This window comes from Trifolium pratense, linkage group LG2 (assembly GCF_020283565.1).
Source record: "Trifolium pratense cultivar HEN17-A07 linkage group LG2, ARS_RC_1.1, whole genome shotgun sequence".
Classification (NCBI taxonomy): Eukaryota; Viridiplantae; Streptophyta; class Magnoliopsida; order Fabales; family Fabaceae; genus Trifolium; species Trifolium pratense.
The window spans coordinates 52,475,770-52,492,283 of NC_060060.1; the positions used below are offsets into that span (position 1 = coordinate 52,475,770).

Genomic DNA, 16,514 nt, shown 5'->3' on the forward strand with positions numbered 1-16,514 from the left:
AACATCAGCGCCAATGACATTATAAAGAAGAGAAAACATTTTGTATCTTCACATGTGAAAATGTGAATTAGAATAGGTTGACAGCCAGATAGCAGTTATCTATCAACAATTACAATAAATAAAAGTACAGGTTGAAAATGTGAATTGAATCAGTACATAGTAAAAGTATCGTTTAGAGGGTTTGAGATGAGAGATGAGAGCAACAACTTGACGTGAGAGTGTTGTTTGGGTAGTGTTGAGAGCAGCTTGAGGATGAGGTGAGGTGAGAGCGGCGTTTGTTTGCGGTTGTGACCTGTTTATGTTTCTAAGTTAGGGTTTCTAACTTCTAAGTGAGGCAGATTTTTTTTTAGTAGTTGGGCTTTGGCTAGATGTAGTTTTTGATAGACGTGGGCTGCCTAAAAAAATATTAACATAAATTCTATATATTGGTTTGGTTCGATTTGTCCATTGGATCTGAAAACTGGATTCGAGAACCGAACCAAACCACATCGGTTTTCGATTGGTTTGGTTCAGTTTTTGATCCGAACCATAAAAATCAGTTTTTTTCGGTTTGGATTGGATTGGATCATCAGTTTAATTGAATTTTTCTGATCCGCTTACACCCCTACACAAACCAGCTATATGCGGTAATAACTAATAAGTTCTATTGGGCTCATGAATTGTATGATGGGCCATAAAATAAGTTAACTTATCTATCACCCTCCCATGTTGAGCGAAGCCGATTTCTAAATCTAAGAATCCCTACAATATAAGAGTGAGTTCGGCACGGCGCTATCACTTTCAAACTCAAACATCACAGACCGGAAGCAGCAATCGACGGCTACCTGCAAGTAGTCGGAGCCGTTGAATCCCGGCGTTTTCTCATATACTGAAAGCTGTGCCTAAGCCCCAGGTACCTTCTTGTAGATTTGCAGTTAGCTTTAATGAAACCGGTACTAGGTTTCGTCACTTGACATTGTTGTCTTGTAATTATCTATATCAATTTGTTTGCCAATTAGTTTCTTAGTTCTCAGATTTGTTTGATTCAACTTGTACTTTTTAATATGAAATTTTCAATTTTTTATTGAAAGTCATAGTTTCTCCTTCGTCCTCTACGATGTCATATCAGTTTGTTTGCTAATTGGTTTATTAGTTGGTTCAAGTTGTAATTTAAATTTTCAATCTTTTATCGAAAGATATGAACTTTTTGCCTTCTCGTATTTGATTTTCATTGTTTCTCGTTCGTCCTCTAAGATATAGGTCAAATTCTTATTTTCAATTAAAGTTGTTATATTTAATATGAAATTCATACTTTTGATGTGTTCTAATTTACATATTTTACAACTTAGTGTAGTCATGCAAAGAAAAAAGGATTCAATTGTCTCTGCAAAGGCTACTAACCAAAGATGCAATGAAGCAAAAGGGGAAGTTGAAGGGGCAGAAAGTCATGAACTTTGCCCTTATTTTGATAATCTTCCATCCCACCTCGCTGCCAACATTTTGCTTCAACTTCCCATAAAATCTCTTCTTGTTTGTAGATGTGTGTGCAAAATCTGGAAAACAATAATTTCAGAACCACGTTTTGCTAAATTGCACTTTGAGCGATCACCATTTAGTCTCATGATTCGGACCCATCGCTTCAATCTAGTGTCAAGAACCCTGCATCTTCTTGATTGTCAGCCTGAAACATATGATTTTGGAAGCAAAAATCTTGTTAAGCTTGACTGTATGACCAAGCTTCCACTTCGTGATGGCAAATTATTTAAGGAGAAAAGGGAAAAAATCAAGAATAAATCCATGCACCCATTTCATGCTGATACATTATTTTTTAACAAATATAGTCTTGGTATTCGGGATGATAGACGATGGCGTTATTATGCTGATTGCAGGATATCTCATGATAAGTTTAATATTATTAATTCTTGCAATGGTTTGCTTTGTTTGTCTGACCCATCTACCGAAAACCCTTTAGCGATTTGCAACCCAGTCACGGGGGAGTTCATAAGACTTCCTAAAGCTACTAAGGCTCCTTTCAAATTAAACACAAATGGAGTAAGAATGAAAGGACACTCTGGTCTAGGTTTCCAACCTAAAACTAATGAATATAAGGTGATAAAAATGCGGATAAGACATGTTGAACGTGCCAAAGAATGGGTGTTTGAGCGTGTTATCCTTGAGGTAAACACACTTGGATCACCATCATGGAGGAATGTTGAAGTGGATCCTCGTATTTCTATTTTGAGCCTTGAGTATCCCACTTGTGTGAACGGCGTGTTTCATTGGATCAAACTTGATGGGCAGCAAAGGTCAATATTATGTTTTTGTTTTGAAAGTGAGAGGTTGCAGCCATTTCCTTCTCCTCCACATGTGTTCGAAAATCATAATAATGAAATTCATGATAACAGACGTATCAGCATGGGAGAGCTAAAGGGGTTTATTTACATTTGTGACTTGAATTTTTCCCTTGTTACAATGTGGGTTATGAATGAATATGGCATTGAAGAATCATGGACTAAGGCTTACAACATCGAGACTTCGTTCAATTCTCGGAGCTATTCTTTTTCATGGCGTCATGGTTTCTGCTGGCCGGTAAAACCCTTTGAAGAAGGTGCTTCCATATTTTTATATCATTCCCACAATTGTTTAATTCACTGTGAACCTGAGAAATGTGAACCTGAGAAATATCGACGCAAGGTTTTTCAAATTCGTGGGGCTTGTTCAGCACTTATTGATGTAATTCCACATATTCCAAGTCTAATCTCACTTAAGGATGTCGTGAAAGGAGACAATATTGAGGTGCTGAGCATTCATTCAAGGTAAGACTTTTTAGCTTTTAATATTTTATTTTTGTCTTAAATATACATTTTGTCCGTCATGCAAGTATAGAGAATTTGGATTTTTGTCCTTGTAGATTTTTTCTTTTAAAATATGCCCGTGCAAAAATAAAATTGTTTTAAAAAAGTCACTTTGGTAGATCTCTTACTTATTTGGAGAATTTGAGCCCATGTGTTGTTAACAATAAAGAGAGTGAAAGCAGCTAGGGTTTCAATAATATCAGAATAATATTACTTAGATAAGGATTACAAAGAGAATATATAATAATATCTAATGGACTATTGCTAACATAAAAACCCAATAACAAAAGTCTTATTATCCACTAGGTTTGATCTAGTGGTGAGAGATTTGGGTAGTATGCATGAGGTTCTGGGTTCGATCCTCTGCTCTGTTGTAAACCAAAAAAAAAAGAAGTCTTATTATCCAACGGCTGTCAAGCTGTTGCGTGTTGACAATGTACTAATGATATATGTGGCATTTGTGACTGATTTAAACAATTTATTTAAAAATAATAAGAAATTACACAAAAACATTATATATTTAATTTATATTTAAATATATATTAATGAAATTAAAAATAAAAGGTGGCATTTGTGACTGATTTAAACAATTTATTTAAAAATAATAAGAAATTACACAAAAACATTATATATTTAATTTATATTTAAATATATATATTAATGAAATTAAAAATAAAAGGAGGAATTTAGGGTTGCAACACCACTTTCAGCAAGAAATTAGATCCGGGTTTGATGCCCCCATCCTGACCATTTTATTTCACCCAACAACAAAATCCCCTCTTTACTCAACCTAACTTCCACCCTATGTGACCCAACCAACCTAAGATTTCATCTTTTCACCACTATTCAGAACCAAATTCGATTTCGAAATGTTTGCAACCGCAATAGAGACAAGACTTCCGGAGATTAATATCAATGTTATGGGGGAATGCAACGGCGAGATCGCCGGGGATGAGGATTAGACTGTGGTCGGCCAAAATGTAGAAGGTGAATTCGACGGAGGAGTTGTGGTCGATGAATGTGATGGGATGAGTTTTACTCGAAGATGGTGATGGAAAGGAAGAAGAATAGAAACCCTTTCTATTTTAATCTTTTAAAAAAAGATGGTTTAAATTAAAATAAAAAAGAAACATTTTCTGATCTATTATTTTATAATTATTTAAATGCCACATGTATTAGTCCTGCACAGTCAACATATGCTACCTAGGCTCAAATTGGCCAGATCAACAAGAAATTTACCAAAATAACTTTTTCAATTTTTTTTTTAATTTTTAGTAAAAGAAAAAGAGAAATTATTTTACGAGGACCAAAGTCCAAGTTCATTATATCTTTAAATGTATACTAGTTTAGAGACCCTTGCATTCGCAAAGGTCCATTGACAAAATTTGTTATAAAATATTGCTAATTTGATTGATGATATTTACAGTAATTTAGTAAATTTGAAAGTAATTTAACTTTTTTTTTTTGGTCTAGTAGCCTAGTGACTAGAGAATCCACCTCAAAGGTGAATAAGTGGAGTGTTCGAAGTTCAAACCCCGGTTCCCGATGTCTCTACTAATTGAGCAAAGCTCACGGGGACAAAAATAAATAACTTTATTATATTACTAGCGTCCAGACGGGCACGCGTCCGCTCTTTTTTGTTTTGTTATAATTATGTGCCCGTTTGTGTGATATGTATTTTATATTTTGAATTAAATGTAAAAACACATTAAGTGAAAAAACACCTTAAATGACAAAATGAGGATCAAAATTTGCAATAACAATATGGTTGGGTAGCCATTAGTGTCTATTTTTTTTAAAAAAAGAAATGAGAACTAAAATATCAATTATTTTAAGTAGGAAAAAAAAATGCACTTAAACATATTTCCATGGGAAGCATATAGTTTAACAATCCTGCAATGAAGAAATGTATAAACTTCGCAAATAATGTGACAATCAATCCTGCCCACCTTATTAACTTTGACAAACACAAAATTTAAAAATGTTTATGATATTACTAGCGTCCTTATGCAAGTAGTATTAAGTATTAACTTTGACAAACACAAAATAATAGTTATTTATTTTGCGAAGTTATTAACTCTGAAAATCCTGCCACCTTATCAATCGACGGCTACCTGCAAGTAGTTGATTTTTATTAGAGTAAAATTACATAGATGATAGGAAATTTGAAATATTACTAAAACCGATAATGACAAATTAGTAAACTTGGTAGTAAAATTGTTTATGTTTCTATGTTCCTATTTTTATGCATATCATTTTTTTATTGTATTTTTTTAATATTTTTTTAGTGCAATTACAATGAAGGATATAAAACTTGGAATACGGTTAGAACAACTAAGGGTAAACTAGTAAATTTAGTAGAAATTAATTTTATTATATTATAGAAGTAGATTTAAGTCTTTATTATAGTGCATTTGTATCTAGTGTTTCTTTAAAAACCATTGTAATAAATTTTAGGCTAAATTACACTTTTACTCCTTATGCAAAAGGATGGCCCCACTGGATTTGACCAAGTAACGCACATGTGACAAGTGACTCACATGACATGTCAACATGGCTTGCCACATAGATTGATGTGACATGTGAATCATTGTTTGGGTGACAAGGTATGCTGATGCGACATGTGAGTCTTTTGCCGCATGTGCGTTGACTTGGTCAGGGGCCAAAATTGCAAGCTTGTGTAAGTTAACAGGCCAGAAATGCAATTTAGCTTAAATTTTAATCACAAGACAAGTAGTATTCAAAGAGACATGTGAGTTTCCCTATGTTATCACTTATATTTATCTTTCTATTTTGGCATTCTATACGGAGAAAAGAAGACTTGTACGTACAAATCTTCTCACTTAAGATAGTAAATTTTCATATATCAATCAATTGCTTAAATAACTAATCTCTTTATGGTATATATTATAAATTTTAGTTTTTTGTTACCTCCATATTTAATTTCATCCTTGGCTTTGATATTGAATGTTAAAACAATCATGTGGACACAATCTTTCATTACTAATTACCTCTTAGGAATTTCCTTTACATTTTCCCTAGAGGACGAGAAAATGGACAGTTGTTGTAATGTCAGCTATGAAGTACGGACACCTCTATGATTAGGCGTGTTGCGGTGTCCGACATTCGTACGACACCGTGTCGGATAGCTCAGATCGGTGTCCAAAAAAATCAATTTTTCTTTTACTGTGACACTCCTTTGATCGGCGTCGGACACCTGTAAGACACTCGTAAGAACGTGTTGGACAAGTGTCCCAATTTTTTTTTTTTTTTTGCTTATACTCTCCTTAGACACATATCAGACACATCCACAAAAATTAAAAATGTGTCGAAACAACATTATTGATCAATTAACTTCCCCAACTTAGATTTATATGTATATGTATATGTATATATTTTGATTCTCAATTTATATATTTTATATACATGGTAGCGGTGTCGGTGTCCTATATTTTTAGGTTAGTGGTGTCTTGGTGTTTGTGTCAGAGTGCGTGCTTCTTATAATGTCAGTTTATGTATCTAATTTATTTTCCAAGTAGTAAATAGTTTCCGGAGACTATTCCATCCCCTGCAAATTGTAGTTTTTAGCTAACTTATCCATTGTTCCCTAATACTAATACTGTTGTAATTTATAAAGGTATGCTGAGTATAAAATGTCGGAAGAAAATGAAGTTCTTTTCTTGGCGAAATGGTTTACTCGAGACTTGGTAAGTAAACGCTCTTCGTCATCTTATGTGACTTTATAAATACACTTTCTCATCTTATGGTTCCTAGGATTTTAGCCACGTTACTTAGGCATTGTTATTTAATATTGGTGTTATTTTGTATAGGTGTCCAAAGTTGAAACGGCATGAAGAAAATGAAGATCTTGACGTGATAAGTAACCCTCCCTCCTCCGGTAGTGAGGCTTTTGGCGAAGAGTACAACTACTAAGAATATTTTGCATACAGTAGGAATGGTTATGCTAAATTATAAACTTATGATTAGGCTAGTTGTCATTTTTGAAAAGAAATAGATGTTTTAAGTTGCAAATGACGTACTTTTTGTAAACTTTAATCTAGACTAGATGTTCATGTTGCAAATTATAAGTTATGATTTACGAGATTAAAATGTGTCCAACTTTAATCTCAAATAAAGTTATGATTAGGATTAGGCTAGTTGTGTCCGACTTTAATCTACCACGCCTCCAAATGACGCTTCATTTACCGATCAGCTACTTCCAATGTCGGATTTAGATTCACGGCAGTTGATAAAAGCCTATGTACAATCACTGAAGTCAAAATTTATCAACCGCTGGATTCATCCAACCATCAAGAAGCTTTCATCGCTTATTAAAAAAAAGCTTTCACTAGGCAGAAACACTATGCTTACTTAAATGGTTTTATATTGTGATTTGATTTGTATTTGTGAATTAGAAAAATTGGCTGCTATAAAATACTTGGATCAAGGATTTAATGGTTGAATATGAAACTTGAATTTATAGATATGGACAATGTGGAGTTTCAATAGCATGAATTTAAAGTAAAGTGGTTTGGTGGTTGCTATATGAAGAGATTAAATATTCATATTAGTACTGTTTATGAATATTTTCTCTCATCCCTTTTATAAATAAATAAATAAACCAACAGTGGTTTAAATTGAGTTGTAACTGCATGATTAATTTCTCTTGATGGATTCATGTTGGTTTTGACATGAATATGTAAGCCTTTTTTATCGGTTGAATCTTTCTTCAATAGTGGACAATGACTTTGTTGAAGTTTGAGTTCTTAAAATAGTGGTTGCAACTATTTTGTGTAGGTATATGAAACATTTCTTGCAAATTGCAATAATGATACTTATATTGTCTGGAGCATTAGGCTGCTATGGTAAGATACTATATATTCTTTGGTTTCCCTTATGAGTAACTATCTCATGGTTTACAATTCATCAAGTCAGTTATTTTATTCTCCATCAATTGTTTATAGGTCTCCTTTTATTCATCAAATTATTATGTAAAGTAGGATTGGAGAATTCTTCATCAGAAATGTGGAAAGTTTCTTGCAAAACTAATTAATGATTGTTAATTGCATTTACACTTGCTCTCTATATGTTGTGTTAGGATGTATTACAAAACATATATAGAAACCAGTGTTGAGTTAAGAGACAATCCAATAGACTCTAAATTATTCAATGATGCAGTCAAGATTTTTGTTTGTTATATTTGTATATTTAAATATATATACTTTCACTATTTCATAATCACTTCTATCTAATTTTTGAAATTATATCTTTAAATAAGCTAGCTATTTGAAGAGATATTTCACAAACTCACATTTTGGTGAGTTATATATTATCAATGTCAATATACATATTGTATGCCAAGTTATCACAGGTGAAACAAAACTCCTAAAATGCATTGTTCTTAGAGAATCTTAGTAAGGTATATGTCACTAGCTATGATTATGTGAGACAAATTTTGATTAATTAAGGTAGGGATAAGAGGGAACAAGATATCCTGCTGTAAAAGTTTCACGTAGTTTCACGCGGTTTTGAATCTCAGCCGTCCGATCATAAATGAATGGTTCAGATTACAAACAGTTGATTTTAGTAATATATAATCTGGACCGTCTAATTTTAATCTAACGGCCAAGATCCAAAACCGCGTGAAACTGCGTGCAAAATGCACTGCAGCAAATCCAGATCCGGATAAGAGGATCTTCAAAGCAAATATTGTTGAAAAATGAATTAATATTCAAATTTTTCAGCTTAGTTTATTTGTTCTTTATATGCTTCAGGGCCTCTGGTAGAAAGTTGGAGCAATATATATATATATATATATATATATATATATATATATATATGGGGTTTTCTAACTTAGACCCTAGTTAGGTCTAAGTTAGCAAGGTGCACCTTTTGAGTTGGACCAAAATACCCATTCTTTTAATTTTTGAAAGAATAGAGCAACAGGGGCATTTATGTAATTTTACATAAAAAAAAAATAACAACACGCGCCCCACCTTCTTAAACAATTAATAGACGTGGATCCAGTGTCGCGCGCGTACGGAAGGACCATGGTTACAGACCGTTGATTTCCATCAGACAGCCAAGATGTGATCTCATTAAGACTGTCTGATCAATCAGACAGCCCAGATCATCCTGATCTATCAGATCATCCTGTCTGCGCCACACTAGAATATAAGCTGGAGAGAGAAAATTTTGCTTTTGAAAAAGGCAGCCACGTGTCAGCATATGAATGGGTCTGCGTGATTTTTTTCATTTTATACTTTAAACTCGATTATTTCGTCGTAAATTAATTTTTTATTTTTTATTTTTTATACCAAAATTCATAATTTTTTTTCTCTACAAATAGAGACTTGGTTCGTTTGATTTGGACACCGAAAAAAAAACGCAATTTTTCACTACTTTAAACTCGATTATTTCGTCGTAAATTAATTTTTTATTTTTTATTTTTTATACCAAAATTCATAATTTTTTTTTCCCTACAAATAGAGACTTGGTTCGTTTGATTTGGACACCGGAATCCTTCTGAAACCATTTATATGGTAGAATGGTTTCAGAGAGTTGTAATCTGAAACCATTTTGCTGGTAGAATGGTTTCAGTAAGTTGATTATTAGTTATTTGCTTCTGAAACCATTTAGCTTGTAGAATGGTTGCACATAGTTGTATTCTGAAACCATTTTACTGGTAGAATGGTTTCAGTGAGTAATTTATTAATTGTGTTTGCTTCTGAAACCATTTATCTGGTAGAATGGTTTCAGAGAGTTGTAATCTGAAACCATTTTGCTGGTAGAATGGTTTCAGTAAGTTGATTATTAGTTATTTGCTTCTGAAACCATTTAGCTTGTAGAATGGTTGCACATAGTTGTATTCTGAAACCATTTTACTGGTAGAATGGTTTCAGTGAGTAATTTATTAATTGTGTTTGCTTCTGAAACCATTTATCTGGTAGAATGGTTTCAGAGAGTTGTAATCTGAAACCATTTTGCTGGTAGAATGGTTTCAGTAAGTTGATTATTAGTTATTTGCTTCTGAAACCATTTAGCTTGTAGAATGATTGCACATAGTTTGCTTCTGAAACCATTTATCTGGTACAATGGTTTCAGAGAGTTGTAATCTGAAACCATTTTGCTGGTAGAATGGTTTCAGTAAGTTGATTATTAGTTATTTGCTTCTGAAACCATTTAGCTTGTAGAATGGTTGCACATAGTTGTATTCTGAAACCATTTTACTGGTAGAATGGTTTCAGTGAGTAATTTATTAATTGTGTTTACTTCTGAAACCATTTATCTGGTAGAATGGTTTCAGAGAGTTGTAATCTGAAACCATTTTGCTGGTAGAATGGTTTCAGTAAGTTGATTATTAGTTATTTGCTTCTGAAACCATTTAGCTTGTAGAATGATTGCACATAGTTGTATTCTGAAACCATTTATCTGGTACAATGGTTTCAGAGAGTTGTAATCTGAAACCATTTTGCTGGTAGAATGGTTTCAGTAAGTTGATTATTAGTTATTTGCTTCTGAAACCATTTAGCTTGTAGAATGGTTGCACATAGTTGTATTCTGAAACCATTTTACTGGTAGAATGGTTTCAGTGAGTAATTTATTAATTGTGTTTGCTTCTGAAACCATTTATCTGGTAGAATGGTTTCAGAGAGTTGTAATCTGAAACCATTTTGCTGGTAGAATGGTTTCAGTAAGTTGATTATCAGTTATTTGATGAGATTAAGGTAGTGAAAAATTGGGTTTTTTTTTTCTGTGTCCAAATCAAACGAACCAAGTCTCTATTTGTAGAGAAAAAAAAATTATGAATTTTGGTATAAAAAATAAAAAATAAAAAATTAATTTACGACGAAATAATCGAGTTTAAAGTAGTGAAAAATTGCGTTTTTTTTTCGGTGTCCAAATCAAACAAACCAAGTCTCTATTTGTAGAGAAAAAAAAATTATGAATTTTGGTATAAAAAATAAAAAATAAAAAATTAATTTACGACGAAATAATCGAGTTTAAAGTATAAAATGGAAAAAAATTAACGCAGCCAATCACATCATGACACGTGGCCTGCCTTTTTCAGAATTTTCTCTCTCCGCGTCATCCAGCAAGCACCACGCGCGTTTGTCGGCGCGTGTGATGCACGCGCGCTGATCTTGGCCACTAACACGCTGCCACGTGTCCTGGGGGGGAAAAAGAAGTGGGGGCGCGTGTACTGTTGCGTAAAATTACAGAAATGCCCCTGTTGCTCTATTCTTCCAAAAAATTAAAAAATGGGTATTTTTGTCCAACTCAAAAGGTGCACCTTGCTAATTTAGACCCAACTGGGTCTAAATTAGCAGCCCCCTATATATATATATATATATATATATATATATATATATATATATATATATCATGAATTGCTATGGATACTATGTTTCACTTATTCAAGATTAAAGACATATTTATACATTTGTTATTAGTTTTTTTATTAGTTAATCTTTTGACTAATTTTTATTGATTCATGATGCAGGGAACCTCAACACTTGATAAATGCTCCGTCTAAAAAATCTTTTCAAGAAAACCAGAAGTTCCAATCACATATACTTTATATTATGTAAATGTGAGTATGATAATAATTTAAGACTGAGTTAGTATATAACTTCTTAGTGATTCAGATTTTTTACGCTTTCAACATAGCTTAGATTTCTTGGTGAAGCACATGCTACGTAATATATGATTCAAATTTTAAGTTGTTGCATTGCAGAACAAGCTATGTGTAAATTTTTTAAGTATATGAGTGATACATATGAGAGCAATGTTTGTATATTTCACATTTATTTTTTGTTGTATGGCCTCTAAAGCTCAATCATACACAAGAATATCAACATCTAATAAAAAATGAAAGTTTTATTATGATAGCATAACCAATTAGTTTGGAATTGTCAAATATTCACAATTTATTAATGTCACATATATTCTATTTGCTCAAACAAATTCACAATTTATTAATGTCACATATATGACCCGTGCGAACGCATTGATAATTTGTGAAATTTTTTTTTTGTCAAATATTATTTAGGATACAATTTTTCTTTACACTAAACATTTATATTAATTAACATTGTTATCATTTATATTTTTTTCAACGTGTTACTTTAATATTTTATCTATGTTGTGGACTAATGCACGTGAATTACAATTTTTATAATTACATAAAATAGTTTAAATAAAAATCAAGTTTAATAAATCGTTGTTTACAATTTATATACTTACCAGAATAGACAACACAGATCACACAAACGGGTACGGAACGTGCCCGTTTGGCCACTAGTGATACATAAGTTAACAACTTTTGTTCATGATAAAAAATTAGTTTCATATAATTTTGTAATGAATTTTTTTTAGAAAGTATCAAAGCTACAAAATGCGAAAATAAAAAATGAAGACCTCATGCTTACTACTCAAACCTTTTACTACTAGACTAAATGTAGTGGTTTATTTTAAGGAAAATATTGAAATCTTCCCCGTTTTCCTCTTTTTTGATGCATTTAATTTAACTAGTAGTCAGACGGACACGTTCCGTCTGTGTGATCCGTTTTTTCTATTTTACTAGTAAAAAATTATATTCTAGATTTTTCATATACATCTACATTTTTTTTTAAGTAAAGAAGTTATTGAAGTTAAGAAAATATAGAAGTTATAAAGTATAGCAGTTATAGAAGTTAAGTAAAAAAAGAGCAAAAACAAATTTAAAAAACAAAGAAAAAAATTGTTAAGAGTATTTATGGTATTTTAAAAAAAAGGCTGTGTTTTGTTGTTTTTATTATTAGTATATATAGATATAGATATAAATTTAATTTAAAATTTAAATTTCTCAGTTGGTGTTGCATTGCGTGATCATTTTCTGCGTTGAGACCTTGATATGCATTCTCAATAAAATTCGTCTCTGCTCTCTCATTGGTTCTCATATAACCGTTTTTCTCTCTCTCATTTCTTATCTATTCTCTCTTTTTCATTTCATTCTCCTCTATCTCTTTCTCTCTGCGTTGGTTTCCACTTTCTTCTACAACACTATGGCTTCAACTCCACCTCCACCAGATTCTCATCCTCAGCCTTCTTATTCAAGTAACTCCGATGATCTTTTTCCCTTTTACTTGTTGATTATATGAAAATCTTGGTAATTATAATCAAATTATTATAATGATAGGTTTTAGGGTTTATTTACAAACATTTTGAGATTCTCATCCTCAACCTTATTATTCAAGTATCTCCGATGATCTTTTTCCCTTTTACTTGTTGATTATACGAAAATCCTTGGTAATTATAATCAAATTATTATAATGATAGGTTTTAGGGTTTATCATTTTGTGCTTTTACAAACATTTTGAGATTCTCATCCTCAACCTTCTTATTCATGTAGCTCCGATGATCTTTTTCTCTTTTACTTGTTGATTATATGAAAATCCTTGGTAATTATAATGAAATTATTATAATGATAGGTTTTAGGGTTTATCATTGTAGAATTTCCGAAATGTCTGTTGTGCATCTCTCTAATGTATGTGGAATATATATTATTAATTGCTCTGTTATGGATGTGTATGAATGAGAGTGTCTGGTTTGCTTTGTGTTTTTATATGATTCTCTTTTGGTAAACTATGGTAGATATATAGAGTATTAGAAAGAGAGAGATGCTTGTTGTATGAGTTACATATACCTTGACTTAAATATGTTGGAAAACTTTTGCATGCGCTACAAAACTAATAGTGGAAATTTCTGCTTACTAACAGGGGAGCGTTATTTGGAGGCTATTTTACTTGAGGCTGATAAGCTGAAAAATTCTGAGGAAGCTTATCAACTTGTTTTTTCGACTGCACTTGCCACTTCTCTTTGGCATGATCAAAACTTGGGATGGCCTATATTGGAGTTTGAAGGGAGGGATGCGCTTCTGGAAAAAGCCTTGTTATTTGCAAGTGATGTGTCAAGCAAATTTCGTGATTGTGCAATTGAGGAAGCTAAGCTACTATCATCATCAATTGATCCCAGCATTTTTGAAATAGTGAATAATATGAAAGCTTTTCGCACGCATGATTCTTTTAGAGGGATAACACTGTGTTTGAAGAAACTTTTGGATTTTCATTGTAATGAAGATCTCTCTGAATACGATTGGCCGGAGAATATGTTTGGGTTTGATGATAATTGTATTGAAGACATGATGATGAATAGGAAGCTTTCTCTTGAGACATTTATTTACTGTTGGACATGTTTGAAGAAAAACATGGAGGCTTTAGTAAACTGTCTTGGCAGTGAGTTCAATGGTGACAGTGAGATTGACAGGTTTGTATTGAGCTACTTGGGTGTGTGGAATCTGGATGGCACTTATGTTCTGCTCATGCCTGAAGCCAAGTGGGTGGAGGAGCTGGCCGATAAAAGTCTAAAGAGAAATGGAAGTCTAGTCTCAGTTGACTTTGAAGATTTGGTTACTTCTGCTGGGAGAATTTGGATTGAAGAAATGTCAGTTTTTGCAATGACTTGTTGCGACCAACTTGAGAGCATTGCTGATTTTTTATATCAGAAAAAGTATCCTTCTAAAGCTCTTTGCTTCATGACATTTCTGCACATATTTGAGGTGATTCGATTTCTCAAACCGTATCTGCGTAGGCTTCAACATACAGAAGCATTAACAATGTATGAGCAGCTTCGGAAACGCGCCGTTCATGTGTTTTATGTATTGGTCAATCCTTTGGGTTGGGATACATCGATGACCAAAGACATGGCTTTGGCAAGGAAAAGTGAAGCTTGTTTAGTGGTTGCCACAGAATATATGCGTGAAAAAATAAAGGGAAAAAATAGATTGAATGAAAGTGACATGGCACTTGTTGCCCAAATGGTGCTTTCCACTCCAAATTTGAGAAAAGAGGTTTATATAAATCTTCAAAAGAAATTAAAAAACAATGAGGTATGGTATAATTTCATTGGAACATATGTAGAAGAGGTCAGTGAATTAAACCAATTGTTGTCACTTTATGAAGTGGTTAAGCATACCAAGATGTGTAGTAAGTGGAAGGATCAAGAAGAAAGAGTAATGTCTTATCGCCAAATGTACATGATTGAGAGGCTTCTAACCTTAACATCACTTGCCAAGGGTACAAGCTACCTTACTAAGTCAAATTTGGCAGACTTGATTGTTCAGTATGATGAACAATCAAGCTTAAGATTGAGTTCCTTGGGTAGTATAAAAGCTAATCAATTGGAGGACATACTCATGTTCTTTGCCAAATTTTTGGTTGAGTTTACTAAAAACTTAAATTTGTTCCCGGTTGAAGACTTATGTTGTCTTACTTTAAGAGCAGTTGTTTGGGCTTGTTTACTCTATCTTACCTTTGGAGGAGAACACTTAGATTTCTTGAAGTGTATGTTGCTGGATGACAATATAACTTCTCATTTGCCATCAACCTTTAAGAAAGCTTTGGAAATAAGAAGGAAAGAGGATATCATTGATGTAAAAATGGTTGCTAGAGCATTCCAAAAGCTTAACAATCCTTTGATGCTGATTCAAAGCTTAAGGAAAGAGGATAACTCAGTAACTATTTTATATGCTGATTCAGATTCAGATTCAACCTTTGATGCTGGTAGCTCTTGCTTTTGGGATGCTCTGCAGGACTGTTCTTCAAAGATCTCACATATTCAGGTAAGGGACTCTTTTATTTTTTGTTTGATTTAGTATATGTTTGTAAGGGCCTGTTTGATTGTTTAATTGTTTTGTCAATTTAGAAATTTTTGGATCGAATGCTCCCATTGTTGTCTTCGTCTGTTCAAGACCCGATTTGCATAGCCAATCAATGTCAAATGCGGGAATTCACCCGGCTGATAGGTGAAATGGAGCAACTTCATGAAGAAGTTAAACATAGGTGATATAATTAACTTACATGCCAATTTTTTTTAATGCCAATTAGTTTGTTTCTTACTCATGTTATTGTGTTGTGTGTATATACTTTTAGTCCCTGCTGTATGGATTTGGTGGTCAAGATCTCAAAGACAATACTTTTAAGACGATCAAGAATGACTGGCATTTTGGATCAACATATCTTGTTGTGTAAAAAGAATGACGCCGATGAAGAAGAAGAATGGGAGACTGAAACTGATGAAGAAAATGAAGAGGTGAAAAACGATTACAAATACGAAGGAGACTTCAATACTGATGATGATGAATGGTAGACCATGTATATTCTGATAAAACAATTTAAAGTTCATATAAAACAATTTCTTGTGGTTGTATATTCTGATGAATGGTAGACTTCAATACTTTCTAGCTGTTCATATAAAACAATTTTTAGTGATCAATCCCTGCACCGAGTTGGGATGTTTTCCTTTAACTTCAAAATCCCTTAGTATCTTTATTATTTTGTATAATTTGTTTCTATTTTTAAATTTAACCATTTTAAGTTCCTCCCTCAAATATTTTATTGAAATATTTTATGGATGAAAGCTTGGAACAGATGATGATAGGTTGAAATTTGGTGCACAACCAAAATTAGGCAAGTTTTGAGGATGTTGGTTGGAAAATTGATTTGGATTTGGATAATTGTTGGAATTTTGATAACTGTTAGGATTTGGATAATTGTTGGGATTTTGATAGCCAAATGGAAAATTAGAAGAATTTTGGGTGTTGAAATTATTATTGGGATCCATTTCACACAAAAAAAAAAA

The 16,514-nt window shown here is 32.7% G+C and overlaps 2 protein-coding genes across 4 annotated transcripts; both read left to right on the forward strand.

The window, feature by feature from the left end:
* The first annotated feature begins 680 nt into the window (after positions 1-680).
* LOC123905474 (putative F-box protein At1g53550) lies at positions 681-6,922 on the forward strand. Of its 2 annotated transcripts, none has more exons than XM_045955092.1 (4): positions 681-892; positions 1,329-2,795; positions 6,472-6,541; positions 6,665-6,922. In XM_045955092.1, the coding sequence occupies exons 2-4, from the start codon at positions 1,336-1,338 to the stop codon at positions 6,686-6,688; spliced, it is 1,554 nt and encodes a 517-aa protein (XP_045811048.1). In that variant the 5' UTR covers positions 681-892; positions 1,329-1,335; the 3' UTR covers positions 6,689-6,922. The 2 variants fall into 2 exon arrangements, with proteins under 2 accessions (XP_045811048.1, XP_045811047.1); XM_045955091.1 differs by having other exon boundaries at positions 682-892; positions 1,334-2,795.
* Positions 6,923-11,283: 4,361 nt separating this feature from the next.
* On the forward strand, positions 11,284-16,180 carry LOC123905473. 2 transcript variants are annotated; one of them, XM_045955089.1, is made up of 4 exons: positions 11,284-11,427; positions 13,595-15,495; positions 15,579-15,715; positions 15,806-16,180. In XM_045955089.1, exons 1-4 carry the CDS (start codon positions 11,358-11,360, stop codon positions 16,020-16,022), a joined length of 2,325 nt encoding a protein of 774 aa, XP_045811045.1. In that variant the 5' UTR covers positions 11,284-11,357; the 3' UTR covers positions 16,023-16,180. The 2 variants fall into 2 exon arrangements, with proteins under 2 accessions (XP_045811045.1, XP_045811046.1); XM_045955090.1 differs by lacking the exon at positions 11,284-11,427 and adding an exon at positions 12,690-12,932.
* Positions 16,181-16,514: the final 334 nt, after the last annotated feature.